This window comes from Anoplophora glabripennis, unplaced genomic scaffold (genome assembly GCF_000390285.2).
Source record: "Anoplophora glabripennis isolate ALB-LARVAE unplaced genomic scaffold, Agla_2.0 scaffold364, whole genome shotgun sequence".
Taxonomy (NCBI): domain Eukaryota; kingdom Metazoa; phylum Arthropoda; class Insecta; order Coleoptera; family Cerambycidae; genus Anoplophora; species Anoplophora glabripennis.
In genome coordinates, this window is record NW_019416465.1 from 509,130 (window position 1) to 532,187 (window position 23,058).

Below are 23,058 nucleotides of genomic sequence, written 5' to 3' on the forward strand. Positions count from 1 at the left end.
GACGTTTAAATTAAGTGACGTGAAAATTTTGTTAAAAAATTCCTTGGAACGAGTAACTGCAGATAACTGGCAAAGATGTATACATCATGTACAAAAAGAAGAGGAGAAAATGTGGGAACTCGATAATTTAATTGACGTTACTGTGGAACCTATCGTTATCAATCTAGGAGACGAAGATAATTCATCAGAATATTCAGAGGATGAATTTTAATATACCTACTTTTTTATTTTCTTTATTGTACATTTATACAACACTACATTTACTCACCATAATTTGAATTTTCAAAATACATATATTTTTGTGTGGAATAAAAGTCTATTCATTAAATTTAAATAAATATTTTGATAATAATATTGAATAATTTTATTTGAATTACTAAAAACCCTCTTAACCCGGTTATGATGCTTAAAGTAGCCTCATGTTTTGAAATGCTGTTTTTATATTGTTTACTTATAAGAGAAATGGACCGAGAAATTGAAGCGGCATAGACAAAGACGGATTGTCGGGGATTAAATTTTAGCCACCTGCTATATAAAAATATTGAATATAAGCACCAGTACTACATTTATTTACGATTTGCATACATAATAAGCTTTTATTACTCTCTTTCATTTCTAAACAGACTAGTCATTTCCCATTGGGGTAGTTTGGCATAAACTAAATGACAGTGGCGGATCGTGACGTTGAGAATAGGTGAAGTATATTGAATTGATCGACTAAAGAGAAAAAAAACGCCGCAGGCGAAAATTTTCAGGGTCAAACGGCTTTAAATGAATCTGGAAATGTTTAGTTGCATTTGCAATATTACCGAAAAAACTGAGAAGGATTTTCATTTAGATTTTATAAAAATTAAAAATATTAGTTCGGCTCGTGGACTTCTTTTTGCAAACATTAACGCACACCAAAGAAGGTTCGTGGTAACGACGTTGCCAAAATTGTTAAATCCCTCCTTATTCCACACGCCCGACTTTACACCCACAATTAAATATGGCATAAAGAAAAGTTTTTTTAAATAAACACTTCCACACAACACACAACCACTTATACTCCCAATACCATTCCTTCCAAATATTCCAAAACTTCCGAACGTACACATTGTCTTTTGACTTCCCCCCTTTTTTCATCATCGAGAGAAGGTACAGGTCTCGTAATTAAAAACATCCTTTTTGATATCAATTTTCCCTCTAGAAAATTGCGATTCCAGTGAAATATTATTGATGCAAAACAAAATATTAATAAAGAACCGTTATAATCATGCACGGGGCGACGTATCGTATAAACTGTTTAAAGGCAGGCGATGGACGTTGGGCGATGACAATGCTGCTTCAATTTCCGCGTCACTCGTTCCCCCACGCCGTAGTTTACTCACGTGTTGGCCGCCTCGTTGCTATGAAAACCACCGGAAACAACGCTATGAAGAGAAGCGGAATACAGACCGATTTCGATCCACGTCACTTGCTTATAGTATACGTTTATTAATAATTTTAAATTGCACAACCAAACGGAAATTTTAGGTGAGGCGGAGAGTCACTTGCGTCACCTGGCAAGCCACCACTGCTAAATGAATAATTTCTATAACCCTCGAGTTGGGATGCTATACTTTGTCTACGACTGTCAAAAAAATATTTAAAAAATACGCTAATTAAAAATTAATGCACCACTACAAATGGATGGCCAATCTGATTTTGGTGACGTTATTTTAATCCACAGGTAGGTCTAGTAATCATTAACAACAGCAAGATAAAAGTTTTTATAGAAATTGAAATTTCTGGTAGGTACATACGTGGATGCAAGAAGAAATAAGTGCTATTCCTCGAAATTTGAAACGTCCTATAGAGTGCTCAAACTTAAATAATATTTGTAGCCCTAACAACACATGTTTCCAAAACGTGTAACTTTTCGGTACGGATTTTGGGCTGGAGGTATCAACGAACCAATCTTCTTAGAAAATGCGACTGGTCAGGCAATAAAGGTTAATAGTGCTCACTATCGCGACATCATAATACACTTTTTTGTGCCTAAATTGCAAGATACGGATGTAGACGACATGTGGCTTCAATAAGTCTGTGCCACATGTCATATAGCCCGAGAAGCAATTCAATTACTGCATGAGTCATTTCCTGGTCGTGTAATATCCCGTTTTGATGATCAGAATTGACTGTCCAGATCATGCGATTTAACGCCGTTAGACCTTTTTTCTTTTGAGTTTTTTTTGACCTCTAAGGTTTATACCACCCAGCTCATGACCACTCACGCCTTGACCACATTTATGTAAACCGGTCATGGAAAATTTTGACAACAGTGTTGCGTATGTGCCAGCAAACCTGTGCAGGCTATTTACCTGATATGCTATTCCATATGTAACCCTATACTGTACATTTGTACTGTCTGAATCAATAAAAAATGTAGAACTTCTAACTGAAAGCCTGAGTTTTCTATCAAAATTACTTGTTCACTCCAGTACTTAATAATAGATATTTTTGAATTGCGTATTTTAAGAATATTCTAACTACTGTCTATTTAGTTTTTGTAACTTCATTTGTATAAAGAAAAGTGCAGTGACTTTTGAAGGTAAATAAAGCGAAATAAAGTGAAATAAATAAAATTCTCTGAAAGCTTGCTACCACCTGGTTTCATACAGGGTGATAAGGTGCCTATAAAGTCTCGTAGGTTGAGGGTTGGCCCGGCCTCAGTGAAGAGGGGAGTGGGTAAAGGGTTGGTTTTAAGTTCAGATTAAGGCGCCACACGTTTTACAACCCGATGGAAGGTAAACCTATTTGTTAAATTTACGAGACTGAACCTTACGGAAATCAAAAAACAAAAAAACGGGAAAAAGGCTTCAAATTATAGGCACGACTCAAAATAGAAATTTTACTAATATAAACAAATAAATAAAGTTCATACAGGCCAAGGTGATCAGATTGTAATCACCACCAAACTTGTAAATAGCTTTCTCGGTACGATAAAACTTAAATTAACAAAATATCCATGAAAATAGGATTAGATTCAATGAAATCAATTCAAAATTTAATTATTATTCCTTCAGAATTAAGTTCTGACTATAATTTCTTAATTAAATCTTGTTCGGAAAAATATTTTTTAAATTCTATTGTTTCAAGAAAACACCAATTTGTAAAATTTTATTTAATAAATAAACATAAATAAATTTCTCAATCACAATATATATTCTATAACTAAACAAATCACATTAATATATCATAAATAATAAATACATTAGAGTAGGATACAAACTCTTTTATTTTGACACAAAAATATTAGCAATTCGTATCCATTAGCACCTTGTTAATAATTACTCAATTAAGCTTATACATCTTTCAAGCAAAAATAGTAATTATGTTTACAGACCGATTTTTCCAGTTACCTTTGTTACTTAGAAACGAAATAATTAGAGAAAGGTGACCACGTACATGCGTATTCCAATTATTTGGTCTTTTATATCAGCTAATGTAAATTATTAGATATTAAATCTGGACTAATTTTAGGAGATCATATTCTCTAGCAATCAAGTTGATTTTTTTGCAAAATACTGATATATGCAAAAATTATTTTACTGGTATATACTTTTAAATAAAATGAGAGTTTGATGACTTAGGTTGTCTCTCTCGCCTTGTGTATCGCTTTCTTTGCTCGTCTTTAATACCTCATTAAACTACAATACATTAATTTGTGGTCATGGTGAATTTATACATCTGACAAACATCAACATTTTTACTTTTTTTATGTTTACTTGGTGTCTACTAACTTCTATCGGCACTTTGGAAGACAATAAACTAATTTACGGATCAGTTACTTTAGTTTTTATAAAAGAAATGGAAAATTAAAACCAACGACGTTATTATTTCAAACAAATGTTGACTTCTTCATGATCGGTTCTGTAAATAAATCTGTAATTAAATAATAATAAACTAAATTGGCATAATCTGTTTCCCCTGATAACGATACTTTTATTACTGACATTCACGTTAAGTTACTGGTTTTGATATTTTCTGTTAAATTGATAAACTATTCCATAAGTGTAACATAAGAAAATTAATAAAGCGATAACGATGAAACAGATAAATTATTCTAACGTACGTAATTAAGCTTGTGATTAATTACGTATTGTTTATAACAGACTTGATCCAATCCGACGTGACGGGCACCTTGTGGTATATTCCGGGCTGGTGGGGTTCCCCACACCCGAACCCCGCACTTGTGATGCCGGCCAGCGTCCAACGGCCCCTCTCGAGAACGATAAGCGGCCCTCCTGAATCCCCTAGACAAGCATCGTGTTTGCCATTCTCGTGGCCCGCGCAAAGCATCTCTTCACGCAGATCCACAGTAATCTGCTTTATCCGGTGCCACGTCATACACTCTCTAATATCTGGAAAAGATAAACTTTTTTAAATGCATAATTTACGTAATTATTTTACAAATCTTTTGAATCTAACACTATACGTTTGTCTCGAGGTGTGTCTTTAGTTTCTCTGTTACTATCAAACTGAAGAAGTTTTAATCAAAAAATGATCAAGTAGTCCAGTCACTGAAGGTGAAAATAAGCTCCTAATTTTTTCGGATACCATGGATTTTACTGAAAATTAGCATACAAGCTCATCTGAACCCCCACTTCAAAAGTTATATTGTCTAGATGTGTGCTTTTTTCTATTTGGGGGTGAAAACTACCTTTGTACGAAAAAAATGCGAAAGTCGCAGATTTACGTATTTTAAAGATTCAATGTGTTCAAATATGTTGGATAAAGTTCCTTTCATGTTTTTTGATATAATTTATAAAATTTAATTACTTTTCAACCTTAAAGATCCTTAAAAACTACTCTTCCATGGCCAAAAAATTAGAAAAAAAGATTGTAACAGTTTAAAATATTGCATTTCATTTGTTATTCATTAGAAAGCTTACGACTCATTACAAAGTTGCAACCCTTAAAAACCATCCCTTATAATAAAATAAACAAAAAAATATTATTGAAAGCTTGAGACGTTTTAATGGAATGCATATGTTGAATCATAAACTTTTTATTGGTTTTCAAATGATCTATGATATAGGTATTGCAACTTTTAGAAAAATTATATGTGAGTATGATGACATATGATGACATAATTATTTTTTTTTTAATTTTAGTGAATTTAATCTTAATATTTTTTTATTAAATTAATACCTATCAAATAAAAAAAAATTGTATATAGGGTGTCCCGGAAATGGTGGGTAATCTCTCGAATATAGATAGATAATGAGAAAATAATGTCACAAGTTCATATAAAAATTTTTCCCCCGGGCTCACCCTGTAGAGTTATTAGCTCTTGAAGTTGAGAATTAAAAATGTTTTTTTTGCTGTAACTTTTGTATTTTTCAATAAATTTTGAAAATTTTTTGGCTGGATCTATAATTTTTGAAGCTGCTTTGAATGATAATATGAAATCCTCGATAATAATTATGGGGGCCCGGGGGCAAAGCACCCCCCACCAAAATTTCTAGAAAAAAAAATTTTGTTACACTATACCCCAAATTTTCCATCATTTTATAAGAATTTATGGTATTTTACGTAAAAAAGGTATACTTGTTGAATATCCATAAAATAGATATTTTTTTAGATAAACCCGTTTAAAGAGGAAGGTAGCATTTAATTTGAGACATTTTATTTAACAAAAACACAGGTTTAATCGTAGTTGGTTTACGGTTATAACTACTTCTATGAAACTCGAAAACTTTTTTTAATGTTTTCTGTGTATGATGCAAAGTTTGACACACCATATCATTGTTAAAAAGACGGGACTGTGAAATTTATTTACTAATCTTTTGAATTAAAGACTAATCACTTATATCTTGTTTCTCTGCAACAACCAAACTGGAAAAATTTTGTCGCATAATTGTTATGTATTAAACATTGACTGTGTAATTTAGTAATTCATTTAATAATGTTTGAATCTGCTTGTCACTTATATTTACTTTTACTACTACCAACAAACTGAAAAAACTTTGTGAAAGAAGGCATGGTATATTTCACAATTGTTTTCTAAAATTATGATGTAGAAATTGACACACCATCTCATTCATAAAGCTAGTACCGGGTGGTTCAATTTGTTCGTTTTTCAAGGGTTACTGCGAATCTGTCATAGAGTAAATCTGATAGACGAGTACAGAGCTCTTTTTTTTTCGAGAAAATAACAATGACGCAAATCGCATCTCTCTATCTGTTACCATTTCTTTCTACTTCTACTATCAAGATATCTTAAAACGGTTTGAACATTCTACAGGCACTTTTTTGAGATACATTCGATGGTCTAAAGATAATATTTTTAGTTCTTCTGATATGACCACAACTTTTGTTTATTTTTATGAAACATACTATATTTTATTTCAAAAACGGAAAGAGGCCTAAAAATGCATATGTACCAAAAATATATACTTTTTTGTGTTTGACTTTTAACATTAATAAACGTGTTAACACAGATCAGTGGGTCTTTACTCAAATGAAGACAAATACAATTTGATAAAATGTTTTAATCTAAGAAATGAAAATGTAGATTTAGGATAAATGGACCCATTCGCTGGCCCGCTCGAGCTTGCGATACTGCACCACCTGATTTTTGGTTATGAGGCTACTTAAAAAATATTATTTATAAGGAAAGATCCAATATCCTTGAAGAATTAATGAACAGAACAAGAGTGGCATTTCAAACAACAACACCTTTAATTATTAGAGATGAAAGAAAAATTGTCTATGTTCGGTTCAACATACGTCAATTGTTAAAAAGACCGAAACTTCGTAATCTTGTAATTTATTTACTACTGTTCTGAATGTGCTAATTACTTATATTTACTTTTACGATTGCCAACGAACTGGAAAAGCTTTGTGAAAAAATTGTGCATTGTATGGTGTTGAGTTCGACACACTGCCTTATTATTAAAAGGGACAGTAACTGTAACTTTGCAAATTATTTACTAATTTAAGGCTAATCATTTATCTTTCTACTACAAAAAGGAAAGCCTTTTAAAAAAAGTTTCAAATGACGTAGAATTCGATTTTCTGGCTCATTATCGATTGCTGTAATTTATTTATTTATTAATATTAATAGTTGTGTGCTAATTGATAATACCTATATTTATTGCTACGACTGGAAAATTACTTTTCAAACTGTTGTATTAAAAGAGACAGTGACTATAATTCATCTATACTAATATTTTGGATTTAAAGGGAATTGCATCTTTAGATTTACTTTTACTGCTACCATACTTAAAAGTTATTTTTATTTATAAAGACATATCTATTAAGTTTGTAAGATATTTACTATCTTTTTAATCTAATGCTAATCGTCTATGTTTAATACGATACGCAGCACTGTTTTATATTTAAAAAAGGTACGGTAGGTAATTTACTAATCTTTGTATTCTAACGCTAATCGCAGCATCTTCTTTACTGAAGCTATAAAACTGAAAAAGATTTTTCAAAATGTTGTGTTTATATAGCATTCAATTCGGCACCGTCATATTTTTTTTAAATCCTAGGACTTTATTTACTAATCTTTTGAAATTAACGGAAATCTCGCATTTTTAGTTTTATTATAGCTGTCTACCAAATTGAAAAAGCTTTTTCGAAAAATTTTTGTCTGTACAGTTGTCCAGTACGTTTACTTACTAGAAAAGACAAGGATTGTGTAATTTGGTAATTTATTTACTGATCTTTTGAATCTCACACTATTCGCGCTTCTTTAGTTTAGTACCGTTATCTACCTCACCAAAAACCTCCTCCATAATTACCGCCCACACAAAAATACTATAGTGTTAGAAATTGTACCTATTTACACCTCCAAGAGTTAGAGAATATTCAATTTTGAAGACGCCACCAAAATAAAAGGATTTTGTCAAAAAATTGTAGTCTCTGCATGGAAATGAAAGAAGGCTTTTGTAATTTTGCAAAGCACTTACCTATTAATATTTAGAATCTAACGATAATCGTGTATATTTAGTTTTGCTTCTACTGACAAACTGTGGAATTCGACACACCGTTTCCATTGGAAACGACTGGGATCATTTGCATCTAATATTATTTGCGTTTCTTCAGTTTACTATTGATTGAAAAAGCCTTGTCCAAAAATTGTGATATCTATATGACGTGGAATTCGACACATCGTCTTATTGCACAAAAAGGGACTTTAATTTATCGCTAACCGTATATCTTTAATGTTACTACCAGATTAGAAAAACTTTGTCGAAAAATGCTGTGGAATTCGACATACTACATTGTTTTACTATTAGGAAAGACAGAAACTATATAATTTTGTAATTTATTTATTATCTTTTGAACCTAATTAGTCCAATTAACTAAGCCTTTAAATCGAAATTTTGTCAACTTGGCTGAATTTTTGATATGAGTTAGTTTAAGGTATATTATAACAATAAGTGAGAGTAATTTTTTGTTCAACCCCCGGCCAAGGGTGGGAAAAGATAAAACAAAGGGCTTTTTCAAGATAACTCAAAAAGGGTAAGAGCTAGAAAAAAAAGTTTTTCATGAAAGTTGTAAAGCAGACAATTCTACATAAAAATGGTCTCTTAGCTTTTTCTTGTACTATTAAAATTAACAGAGTTAGGGAGGCTAGAAATTAAGGGAAGATTTCAGAAATTTAATTTTGTTAAATCATTAAAATTAACGATTAAAAATTTGATTTTTTGTTATAACTTTCTTATTAAAAATTAAAAAATATATCTATTTCTCTGAAAAGAAAAGTTACATATTTTAGAGCAGATTGAAAAAAAAAATTACAAAATTCAATCATTTTTCTGTTTGTTATGATTTTTTTTAAATTTCTGAAATCTTCCCTTAACTTCTAGCCTCCCTAACTCTGTTAATTGTAATAGTACAAGAAAAAGTTAAGAGGCCATTTTTATGTAGAATTGTCTGCTTTACAACTTTCATGAACTTTTTTTTCTAGCTCTTACCCTTTTTGAGTTATCTTGAAAAAGCCCTTTGTTTTATCTTTTTCCACCCTTGGCCGGGGGTTGAACAAAAAATTAGTCTCACTTATTGTTATAATATACCTTAAACTAACTCATATCAAAAATTCAGCCAAGTTGGCAAAATTTCGATTTAAAGGCTTAGTTAATTGGACTATAATGCTAATCGCTTCTCTTTAATTTTGCTGAACTAGTAAAATTGTTGCATATGTATAGGTAGTATTGAATTCGACACACGACATTACTATTAAAAAAGATAGGAACTATGTACTTTGATAATATATTTACTGATCTTTTCAATCACGCTAAGCACCTATCTTTAATTTTACTACCATTACTACCAAACTGGAAAAAAATTGTCGAAAAATTGTTTTGAATATATGGTTCGGAATTCGACACCTCATTATTAAAGAAGACAGGGACAAATTGCTTTACATCAGCAAGCATCCGATATCCGGAAGGTCTTGGGATACATTCATTCATTAAATCAATTTGACTTGACACCTCGTTATTGAGTGATAATATCTTGGAGAGATGAAAACCGAAAGAGATTGATGCGAACGGCAGTGTGGAAAAAAATTGTAGGTATGTTACAATTGTTTTATCTATATGTTCATCGTATTGACGTCAACAATTTTTTAATCTTAACAGATGGATAGTCCACGTAATAGACCAATATCACGGACTCCAAGATTGATATACAGGGAGATTTAAAAAACCGCCGACAGGGTAGGTAATACATGAAAAATTAAGACGAAAAGTCTTAATAAACATAGGGTCGCAAATGCCTCCTTAACGAGATACAGGGCGTCAAAGTTTCTGTAAAATTAAACATTGTCTGCAATAATTCTAAAATGCCTGATCATTTCTATTTAAAATTTGCTATGCGTAGTTAGCACCTAAAGACCAATGTTTGATGTACTGCTTAAAAATATTTTCTACGCCACTGCTAATTTTGTCAAACGGGCTATTTTCGTGTAAAATGTTCAATTGTCTATCGAATTGGTCTCTTGCAAAATTTTGATTAAAGCTACAGCTTTTGAGTAATTTAGGTTTCAACTAATTTTGTCAGAATGAAATAACGTAAACAATAAACAACCAATTTAAGGGTGAAAACGTAATGATAAAAATTGTATAACTGGAAATAATGTAAAATATTAGAGTAGGTGCTGGAAGTGACCACCTTCCACGGTTCTACCTTCCGAGCTAAGGATCTTCTTATTCTTTCAAAAATCCCAGGCGTATTACGAATTGTTTGAAAGGTTTGTTGAATTCGTTGCCATAATTCATCAATCGAGTTTACTGGAGACCCCTTTGGAGGGCCATATCTCAGTAACGGTGCTCCGGAGGACCAATGTTTATAGGAATTTTTTTTTACTATTTTTGGCTCTACTTTCACCCCCTTTTCCAAACACCCTGTAGTTATTCGATTACATTGACCAAGGCGTAAATCAAATTGGGTTTTAAAGTTCAAAACGACAAATACCAAAATCAATTTAATTTTTCCATTATTGCTACTTCAAATATACAGCTGATGTAATAACTTTCGAAATACCTTTATTACTTTGAGAAAACGTGGTAAAGTTTAATTAACATTCCTTAAAATGGAACTGACTAATCTGAAATACTAATAACGCCTTTTGAAATTAAATTTGCCAACATGAAACGAAATGACGCCTTTTTATTCTAAAAAATCTGGGTCCTAATTTATCTGAGAAATTTACTTCAAACATTACTTGTACCTAAATACTCGCTCATTTCTAATCTGAAAGACAATCTTTTGGTTATAAAGGAGAAGAAATGGCACATTATTATTTCTAGTATCATTATGTTTATCATCAACGAAAATCATCGATATGACAAGTTTTTTATGATAAACAATAACTATACCTTTTCCAGACGTATTTCAGAAAGTTTAAATTCAATTTCATCTTAGTAAGTTTAATATCGAAAAGCGGACTAGTCGTCAATTCCATTTCAGATAATGTCAATTCTATTTGAGAAGAGTGATTTTTCATAGTCAGAAAATTCAAATTCCGTTTCAGAAAATGTTTTTCAGAGAATTAGATATTAATTTATTGACGTTGTAATCAACTCTACATACACATATCTGATGTGCACAGTACATCAGTACAGTTCAACTTATTTCATCTGGCCGGTGAAGGTCGGATGTGTAGTGTCAAAGGGTAGGAAGGGTCCGTGGAACTCATTTTGTTTTGTAAACATTCTCGCTAAAGTCAAGGAGTGGACATAAAAAATTTTAAACACAGTTTTAGATGCAGGAAGCAGAGGAATAATAAATAATAAATTAATGGATAAATAAATTATGTAAATAATTGTTTTTTTTATGTATTGAATGGTAGGGGTAGTTTATCAAACATTTTACCGTTTTCGCTTTCTCTTCAGATTGTACTTTTATTCCCACCACCCCATCCTTTAACTTTTTATACGTAGTGTACAATCTCTCACTTTTGCGCATCTCACCATCCATTTGATTGGCTATTGCATAAAGCCATAACAGTGATATCAGCTGTCCCAAAATTCACGTAAGATTTGAATTTTGCGCCATTACACAAACGGTAAAGTGTCGCTAACGAAAAAAAAAAAAAAAGACAGCGTAACCGCTGACAGTTCACGGTTATTAAAAATGGAGCTACACACTAGAACAACGTGTTTTCATTGTTGAGCAATATTTTAAAAATAATTAAGATTGCAGTTCGCAATTTTCGTACAAAATATGGTCGGAATAGTGATCTACTTCATCAATTGTAAAGAGATTAATCGAAAAATTCAGGGAGACTAGAAACATTGTGCAAAACCGTACTTATCTTATCAACTTCCACGTCACCTGTTACATGAGTGTTGCACAACAATGAAAAAGTAATATTAACGGTCGATAGAAGGAAGCACAAAAAACAAGCGCTTAGGTAGGGATTTCTGGAAGGAAGCCTAAACAGTTGAAGATAGGCAGTTGAAGTGAGAACAGTGTGCAGATAGGTAGCAAGACGATCGGCGGGCAGTGTGACAAAGTAGTGTAAAATTAAGTGTTTAACCGGTATTAGTTAGCAGGTAATATTCTTTAAGTACTTTGTTGTTAATTGTTCTGTGTAATCTTATGATTGTAATGTTTATAGATGTTTCATGATAATAATTCTTTGTATGTTTAGCTTCCGTTGCTTTATGCTCAAGGGCATATATTTTTCTAAGGTAAAATTGTTATACTGTTATATTATTAACGATTGCTCATTATTTATTTCATGTTAAAATATGTATATCGTCGTGGGCGCCCCCGACTTTACAATAATGACTCCTTTGTTTTACAGCTAACTTGTTTTTGTAATGATGACGTTGTTCGTAAAATATAGATGTCTCATGATAATAATTCTGTATATGTTTAGCCTTCATTGTCTTACGCTTAGGGGCGTATATTTTTCTAATATAAAATTGTTACAATTATTATTTAAGGTTGTTCATTATTTATGACATGTTCAAATATGTATTTTGTCGAGACCGCCCAGATAGTGCAATAACGACTTCTTTATTTCACATTTAACTTGTTTTAAACAAGATCATGTTGTTCTTTGATTTCTTGTGTCCACTTTATGTCACACGTCTATACGAGCCTTGTTGCAGTTACTAACATTTTCGCCCGTGCGGAATGAATCTGGATTACGCTGGATAGCCTCCCGTATGGGACTCCAGTGTTAAGAAGGACCTTCCGAAATCTCAACTTTAGCTGAGTAGCCTCCCGTATTATGGGACCTCAGTACCTTCCGGCTCTGCCGGCTAACTAACACCAAATCTCTCCAGTTTTACTTGGAAGTGTGTATGACTAATATGGGGTTAACAGATGACATTTAGTGACACATTAAATGGGACAAGACTTATTTATCATTAGCAAAGGATCTTAATTTATTCCTTTGGTTAGTGGTTGTTTTTGTATTTATATTTGGGTGGTAAGAGCAACGATCGTGGGTTTCTCTGCCATGCTCTCTCCCCGCGGGAGCTCTAGGTGAGCCTGGCACTCTTCTTCTATGTTTAATGGTTGTTAATGTTTTTGTTGTTCTTTCTATTTGTCACATGTTTAATTTGAAGATTGTTGTACCTAAATAATAAAGTTAGGTATATTTACTCTGTCTTTGTTTTATAAAATAAAACCATACATCCCCTCTAAAAAAGTTAGTAGCCAGCGCCTTCCGGTCAATATAAAAATAGATACACACAACGTAGATATTCCTTATGACGATCACATATTTTTGGCCACACCTACGTTTACTTATTTTTTATCGAACCTAGGGTATGTTATACGACAACATCGAAGCAATTTGTGAGAGTGTTGCTGAGAGTCCAGGATTATCAATTCGGTATCGTGGTCAAGAATTGGACATTTCGAGAAGCTCTCTACAGCGTATTCACATGAAAGATTTGTATCTTCATGCTTATAAAGTTCAATGACTCAAGAACTGAAGCATACTGACCACGCAGTGACAAAATCGCATTTAAGGTTCAGAATATCCACGAGTGATTGTTGAGAAACAAATGCATCCACAACGTGTCACTGTTTGGTACAGATTCTGAGCTGGAATCATCATCGGACCATTCTTCTTTGAAAATGCGGCTAGTCAGGCAATAATACTTAATGGTGCTCGCTACGGCGACATCACAATCCAGTTTTTTGTGCCTAAATTGTAAGATGTGGATGTAGACGACATGTGGTTTCAACAAGACACATGTCATCCAATTCGAGAAACAATTCAGTTATTGCATGAGTCGTGTCTTGGTCGTGTAATTTCTCGTTTTAGTGATCAGAATTGGCCGCCCAGAGCAGGCGTTTTTACGCCGTTGGACTTTTTTATTTGCTGTTTTTTTTTTGCTAAAGTTTATGCCAACAAGGCCACGACCCACGCCTTGAAGAAGGAAATTAAGCGGTATATCAACGAAATTCAGCCACATTTATGCAAAACAGTCATGGAAAATTTCGACGAAAAAGTGCCAGCAAAACCGTGGAGGCCATTTACCCGATATGCTATTCCATACGTAACCTTATACTGTAACTTTATGAATCAATAAAAAATTAAAAATTTTTTATTAAAAACCTTTATTTTGTATCAAAAGTACTTCTTGCATCATTTTTGGGACACCCTTTATAATGAAAATCATTTCATACAGGGTGATTCACAACTTATCCAAAAAAATTTGTGAATAGATGCGACATGAGAAATGGAGCCAATATCGTACAAAAATTTTTTGTAAAATCCTTATAGTTTCCGAGAAAAAAATTATTGAAGTTATAGTACATTCAACCACTACATAGCTGGACAACTGTAGTCTCTAGCGTCATTTGCAATACGCGTGGAGAGCCCACGTGGCCTGAGCGACTCCGAATACTGAAATCCTCTTTTGCAATCGTCGCTGCGAGAGTGTTTACTTGTTATCTGTGGTATTTACAATAGTTTTTTAGTAGTTAGTGTCAAAAATGGTTTATGTGTATAGCAACCCGGAGTTGATGGATATCGTTTTAATTTATGGTGAAGCATTTATGTTATGGTGAAGCAAGACAACATTTGTGTAGTTCGTAGAAACTGAGTAAGACGGACCCAAATGTGTTTACACGTTGGTGGATAACATTTTGAACAATTGTTGTTGTAACATCGGGTATGTCAAATGATTTTATTATTTAAAAACACAAATTAATTTTATTAATTAATAAAGGCAAAAGCAGTTGAATTTGCCGATATAAAATAGGTGCTATAAATTTCTATTTACATATTTCTTTCTTTGCGAAAGTTTTTGTCTGTCTTTATCACACCGCCATGCCGGTCGCATTGTGTCAGGTCAGGTTTTACAGTGGACCAGTTTCCAGTGCCGTGCAGAAGTGTATTTTTAAATCATTTTCGAACTGCCCTTTTTGATTTTTTCTTTACAAAATTGTATTTGTAAGGGTCCCCTGTACATCCAGAATTTTTTTTTTGGATAAGTTCTGTATATGTTGCGTAGTAATATTTTGTTACCGTTTTATTCGATTATTTCTGCCTCGTTGAAAAGAATTTTTATTACAAAATAAACCTAATTATTACTTAATTATTTTAGGCTTATAATCATTATACTTAAAGTTTATTTTACTTACAAGAAACATTTTATGTTTATGTTTATATAAAATATGTACCTATCTGTTCTGGACCTTAACTCATTTTTTCTCTGCAATATATTTGACGATTCCTGAAATATATTTAATACTTTCTGAAACACAGATGATTAATCTGAAATACAATTTCATGTTCTGACAATTCTGAAATACAATTGACGCTTTCTGAAATACATCTGAAAAAGTTATAGATATATTTTCGTCTCACACATTTGGATATATGCGTCATATCTTCTTGAGATTCCAAAGTTTTAATAATTTTCTGAAAAATTAAGTGTTGTGAATTTACCTAAAATAGGAACTTTAGCACTTCTTAGAACATTGGTACCCATGAGTTCGTTCGAAGGTTGAATTTTTCCCCAACCGGCTACCACGGCGGTTCTTCCAGTCAGTGTTAAATCCGAATCGGGTAAGCAGATGGGAGTTATATGGAGGGCGTACCCAGCTTCGGTCACAAACTCCAGCAGAGCCACGTCGAACCTATCTGGTTGGGTGGCTCTAAACTGAAACTTGGGATGAACTATCCGTTTTCGAACCTAAAAAATATTAATATGTTTATACAAGGTGAACCTCTTAATTGTGTACATATACAGGGTGATTTACAACTTATCCAAAAAAAATTGGGAATAGATGCGGCATTAGAAATGGAGTCAATATCGTAAAAAAATTTTGTAAAATCCTTATAGTTTCCGAGAAAAAAAATATTGAAGTTATAGTACATTCAACCACTACATAGCTGGACAACTGTAGTCTCTAGCGTCATTCGCAATACGCGTGGAGAGCCACGTGGCCTGAGCGACTCCGAACACTGAAATCCGATTTTGCAATCCTCGTTGCGATAGTGTTTACCTGTTATCTGTGGTGTTTACAATAGTTTTTTAGTAGTTAGTGTCAAAAATGGTTTGCGTGTATAGCAACTCGGCGTTGATGGATATCGCTTTAATTTATGGCGAGACAAGACAACATTTGTATTATGGGAAAGCATTTTTGTTATGGTGAAGCAAGACAACATTTGTGTTAGTTCGTAGAAACTGAGTAAGACGGACCCAAATGTGTTTACACATTGGTGGATAAAATTTTGAACAATTGTTGTAACATCGGGTATGTCAAATGATTTTATTATTTAAAAACACAAATTAATTTTATTAATTAGGCAAAAGCAGTTGAATTTGCCGATATAAAATAAGTGCTATAAAAATTCTATTTATTTCTTTCCTTGCGAAAGTTTTTGTCCGTTTTTATAACACCACCATGCCATGGTCGCATTGTGCAAGTTCAGGTTTTACAGTGGACAGGCTTCCACTGCCGTGCGAGAAGTGTATTTTTAAATCATTTTCGAACTGCCCTTTTTGATTTTTTCTTTACAAAATTGTATTTGTAAGAGTCTCCCGTACATCCAGAATATTTTTTTGGATAAGTTCTGAATCACCTTGTATTTTATTTCTGAGTATAATCTACTATAAAAATGAGTCTGCGGAAAGTTATTTCACAAAATGGTAAGTTTTTACAGAGATACCTATTTTTTATAAAATCAGGCACTTTACTCGTACATTTTGAGAACAACTGACTCCGTGAAAGGTAATCGTTTATGCCAGCGCGAGTTTGCCAAATGAGAGATTTGGAATTTTGGGATTTTTTTGGGGAATTTTATATAAAAAAACTACATCTTTTAGTTACATTCTGTAGATTAAACGTATCTCTCCATGTACTGTAATTACCGAATTAAAATTAAATTATCCTGTAATCATATCCCATATAATTTTAAATTTTTAGAAAATCCTCAATAAAATTTAATTTCAGCAAATTAAATACTCTCATATAGTTTAAAACTGCAATATTTACAAAGCAAATTATTTAAAAATAAGGTATTTAAACAGTTCGTTACTACAGAACACGTTTAGTTAATAAACCTGTCAAGCTAAGGTGGTCAATCTCCATGTACTTGTATAGAACTACTCAGAGTACAGATGTAGGCAATTAATTTAGAACAAGAAACTGATAATTAAATAAAAACAGAAGTCAACACTTCAGTGGTTTTCGTAAGAAAGACATAACCTATAACTACAGCAAATTAAACATTCATTTAAAAAATAAATTATAGTTCACCAATAGCGAATATTAGGAAAATTTGAAGAATTATAATACTTTAAACAAAATAACATTTCGCTTTAGTATATAATAATTATTTTCTAAACATCGACTTTCTTGTTTACTATAAACCATAATCATCCGAATTTTGCATTGAGCATAACCAATATCTGATAGGACACATATAATAACATTTTCAAACGATTCATTAAAGTTCCCAGATACTGATAAGGTACAGGGCGATTCACTATATTTTGACCCCCTTTAACTTTTTTGTTTTAAGAGTTATAAAAAAAATGTGAAATATAAAAGTTGCACGATTGTTTATGAATTTTTCGAAAATGATAATAGAAAAACAAATGAAGTCCAAATAAAATGGCCGCGGATGTTAACTTTGTTAAGTTAAATGGAACACCCTGTATATTTTTACATATTTGGATAGAACGTTCCCTGTCGAGCATAGTCATGTAGGGTGTGTTGGGTTCACCTCTAATAATAAGCGAGATAATATTAAAAAACGAAAAGAAGGTTTTTATTAAGAAAATAAGACTTCTTGTAATTGTTAGACCTCTTTCAGGCATTTCTGCCTTTTTTCCAATTACGTAAGGATTTACAGATTTAGTTAAAATATATTTTGATATATCGGACATTGATACGGTGCAAAATGCGTATAGGTAATGTAACGAAATCTCACTAATTAGATCGTGAGAGGTCTAATAGACTCATGGACATATTATGGTAGGTCGTGACAGTGACAAGTAGTAAGGTCTTGACAATATTGTTATTGATTGACAGTTTGTATTATTATTTAATTAAAATAGGTTACACAGAAGTAGAAAATTATTTAGTATTAGGAGTATGGAGAACTTTGCTCTATTTTAATTCCTGTAATATTTCAATTTTCTATTTCTGTGTAACCCATATTAATTAAATAATAATATAAACTGTCAAACAATAACAATGTTGTCATGACATTACCTGTCACTGTCACGGCCTATCATATAACATTGTCCATCAGTAATTAGGCTTCTCACGGCCTAATTAGTGAGATGTAGTTGAAATACCTATACCCAATTTGGACCGTTCTGTCAAAATACATTATAACTAAATCCGTAAATCCTTACGTAATTGGAAAAAGGCAGAAATGTCCGAAATAAGTTTAACAATTATTACAAGATGTCTTATTTTCTTAATAAAAAACCTTCTTTTCGTTTTTTAATAGTATCTCGCTTATTGTTAGAGATGGACCCAACAAACCCTACATGACTATGCTCAACAGGGAACGTTCTATAAAAATATGTAAAAATATACAGGGTGTTCCATTTAACTTAACAAAGTTAACATCCGCGGCCATTTTGTTTGGACTTGATTTGTTTTTCTACTATCATTGTCGAAAAATTCATAAAAACTCGTGCAACTTTTATATTTCACATTTTTTTATATCTCTTAAAACAAAAAAGTTAAAGGGGGGGTCAAAATATAGTGAATCACCCTGTACTGTAACCATCAGCCATTTTGCAATATAAGTTTAAATTTTCATTATATTTTATACATTTGATTAATTTTCACATATTTCACACAATTTATTACGTTAATACATCAATATTTCTGTCTATCATACTACAACAAATAATAAATTCTAAAAGGTTTTTTGATTAACCATCATTTTAGAGCAAACCAGAACACTGACTACAATACTTGATCAATGTGAGCACTTTAGCACTGGTAAGTCTTGATATTTTTATTTAAAATTTTATGAAAGTTATATTCAAAATTTCTTGATTAATTTACTATGCAAAATTACTGCACTATTTAAATTATGCTGCAAATTGCTGTGAGGTACTTTTTACTTTTTCATACTAACCTCAACTAAATATTGAACGCATAATTTTATGTTTTCATGTTGGGTTGTCAGGTTGATTTATGTATCGATTTGTTATTTTCACGGACAGTGTTTTTCTTTAAATTTAACTAATATCTTTAGTAAACTATGTGTGTAATAAAGTACATATTGCGGTTTACGCGAAAACTGAGATTAAATGTTAAAAGCATTTTTTCTGTGCAAGAAATATTCTAAATAAACGTAAGTAAGTTGATGGCAAAAACCAACACCATCTACAGCTTGGTCAAATTCACCTTACTCGCGATTGTGTGCGTTACAAGACTAGAACTGGAGCTCATTCGCTCTCTGAACCCTATTATTAAGGTCTCCTCTCTTTGTCACTTCTGCTGCGGGTTCTTCTTGATCTGGGTTACAAATGTCGAGGATGTTTGAACATATCAACGTAAAAAACTTTAAAGTTGTACGAATTTTGTGTGGGCACAGCTTATACAGCTCCCCAACTGTCTTGGCGGGAACGGTTAGCGTCGATTTCGTCGCGCAGCGTTTATGCCACGCCTTCCAGCGGAAAAGACGGCTTTAGCGTTCGTTCAGGCGAGTAACGACAACGGGTAGTAAGAATTGCAATCATAGGCGTGGGTATAATTTCGTTGATTTATTTTTATTTTATATAATAATGAAAATGAAGATACTTTATTTGGACAATTGCAAATGCCAAACGATAACATTGTTGAGCTCATTTGTAACACTGAAAAGATATTTCAAGATAATTTTGAACAATTATCCACAAAAAATAACATTTGTAGCACATTTCTTGAATTAATTAAAAGACTACCTTTTAGTCATCCGAAAGAATTTGTACTTAGGTTATATTTAAGGGTTAGAATTTATTATACGTTATAAACTATAAACCAAAATTTTAGGAATATTCAAAAAATAAAATTATAGTAATGGAGAAATCTGTAATGATTATATTTTTAATACTATATATTATGTTATTATATTTTTTTGTATATTATATTGTAGGTATATTTTATAATATGTATAAGTATTAGTCCAGGCCGTATCGTTGCTCTCCCGCTAGGCTAGGAACATGATTCTCATTCGATTTTTTTTCATAATCTTACTAAAAAAATGACCCTTGAAACATATCCGCATGTTTTGTTAAACAAATTCGTAATTTTCGATTTTTTCGCTCGAAATACATTTTAATGGGTTTTTTGGGGTATCCTGAACAAAAATGTTCATATGCAACTTTTCTCTAAAATCTACCGTTTTCGAGATATTACGATTTTTTGTTCGAAAAAAAACGCGATTACGTTAGTAAATAGGAGCTTACAACAAGGAATTTTAATTACTCTTCAAGTTTTCTTTTAATAATCCGTATTAACTCCAAGTACAAAACCTATTACCTACCTAAAATACCCATTTTCTACTTTTAATGTCATACCACGTAATATTCTAATTCAAATTTCATATTATTAAAATTACCTACTACGGTACTGTCAGGTAGAAACTAAATGTTTTATTTCAATAATAACAATTATTTTAATCCAGCCCCGACTATTCCGCTTAATCTGACAGAGTTAGCACGATTCCATCTCGTTTGGTTCTCGACCGCCACATCAAAGGCGCCGACAGGGACTCTTCTAGCTGCATATTATTAAGCTGTGGTGTGGGTGTACACATTTTATAGTGTCTATCTCTCAGTAAAAGCTCAGTATTTAGACAGAAATAGCTTATTGAGCGCGTAAACATTTTATGAAGGAATTTCAATGTGTACCTATCATCTATAAATTTATTTAACTCCTTTGTTCCTAATTTATACAAAAAGTTAAAGTATAAAAGTTCTGTATAAGACCGACACTCGGCTATTTTAACGTACAGTGGTAATTTCATTTTTACGCTTCTTCAAAATATGCTTAATTTTATGATCCTGGTACGATAATTCGATATATGTATACAAGAATTTTTTAAATTGAATGAGAACCCATCAGTCTCAACACCAAAGATAATATGTCGGTATTTAAAAATAAAACGAATTTTTTTTAACATTAAATAAAAATTAGTAGAAAAAAACAAAATAAACAAAAAAATACACAAAAATAAAAAACAGAAAAACAGCCCTTTTAAAGACACATTGACCTTGAGCGGTAAAAGGGCTTAAGTCTTATATAAATAAAGATAACGCAATGTAGTCCATCGAATAACAATATAGATTTTGAGTCTAAGTTTTTAGCAGAAATTGTTGAAATATTTATAATTTATCGAATGAAATTGTATCTATCTCTATCTATCTAAATATCCAGTTTTTTTGTGGATTTGAGAATAAGTTCCAAGGGTTTGAGGTTAGGCTTTTATGGACATAGCATAGGTTTGAGGTTTCGGAAATACAAAATATTAGCTCCAAAATACAGTTTCCAATGAGTCACATTCTTTGGTTTGGAAAATATCCTTCGTTTCTTGGATTTGAGGTTAGATATTTAAGAATAGAAGCTTCAAAAATACAAAAATTTGCAAAAAATAGTTTTGAAGGACGTTTATTCTTTGGTGTGGAACATATACATTCTATGAATTTCTAGATTAAATTTTTAGAATTTGAAGTTGGGTTTTGAGGGTTGCGTTATGTTTTGAAGGGTTTGAGGTTAGGTTTTTATGGGTGTAAGTTTATGGCTTTAGAATTAGGAAATATAAGCTCAAAATTATAGTTTTCAAGTAATTATACCTATTGATTTAGAAAAGAGTCATTGTATTACTTTGAGGTTAGGTTTGATGAATTTGAGGTTATGTTTTTGGGTTCAGGTTTGAGGTTGAAAAGTATTGTGAAGCCACATGATTATTTTCGTTGCTTAATCAGCCTGATACAAAATTTTTATTTTTAAATAGGTACCGAATTATTTGCTTTGGTATTGAGGCTGATGGGTTCTCACTCTATTTAAAAAATTCCTACATAGATATGTCAAATTACCGCACCAGGATCATAAAATTAAGCATATTTGAACAATAATAAAAAATAGAAAATAGAAATAGCCGAGTGCGTAGAATTTTTTTCCATATTTCCCACTGCGTAACAGTACATAGTTGATATTTGCAGGTTGTAAATGCCACAGTAGTCAACTGTTTTCAATAAGTTTTCTATTAAAAAATCAGGCATATTTATTTTGAATTTGACTTTTCTATTCTCCCATTTTTTTCTGTAAACGAAACTATTAAGAATAGGTTCTATACAGTGAACTGTACCGCTATTTAAAATATATAAACGTATATCCGTGTGTGTCCCAGTTTTGGAACTGGTCCATTCCACTACAGAATATATATCAACTGCACTTAAATAAATGTACAGAAATTATTAATGATAACAGGGTCCCCCGACAGTAATATATTTTAATTTCGAATTATGTCATAACTCACACTTACCCTATGCAGTTCAGCTGGGGCTGGCTCTGCAACTTTTCCCGTGTCCTGGGTATCAAGTTCTCCCAAATAAACGAGGATGTCCTTTAAGCCGGCTGAAATTATGCAGTGGGCGGCGGTGGCGACGAATTTTCTCGAAACTAAAAGATTAAAATTTTATAAGGACATCTATTGACTTCTCTTAAAGTATTTAATAAGTTTGGGAGGTGGTATTTATTATTTTAATTAAATTCTCCAGATATAATTAATTTTTTCAAAAGCTGAAGAATTGGTCTTTTCAAACTTAAAAAAATGATCACTGCTACTGAATAGTCTTCAATATGGTCAAACTGATAGTGGCTGATCTGCTATGAAAGCAAGACCTGTATAACTACTTGAAACAGTATTTAATTGTAGACCAGGCGGTATCTGTTTACTAGAAATGAACATTTTTCTATGCGCATAAAAAAAACGTGGGCTTAACTTTTGAAGGCACAATATGTTAAAAAAATTGGAAAAATGTCATATTTTTCTTCCTATTTAATTATGTATCTTTTTAAGAGTTGATTTTAGGCGAAAATGGAAAAGGAAAAAAATGTTTGTAATTAAATTTTTTACAATAC

General features: G+C 32.0%; 1 protein-coding gene across 1 annotated transcript; it reads right to left on the bottom strand.

The window, feature by feature from the left end:
- Window positions 1-3,188: 3,188 nt before the first annotated feature.
- Window positions 3,189-22,600, bottom strand: LOC108911599 (vitamin K-dependent protein C; the record flags this gene model as incomplete). The annotated part of the gene is made up of 3 exons (XM_018716576.1): window positions 3,189-4,385; window positions 15,404-15,650; window positions 22,460-22,600. Coding segments are annotated over 3 exons (657 nt in total), but the record flags the coding sequence as incomplete, so codon positions are not given.
- Between the last annotated feature and the right edge of the window lie 458 nt (window positions 22,601-23,058).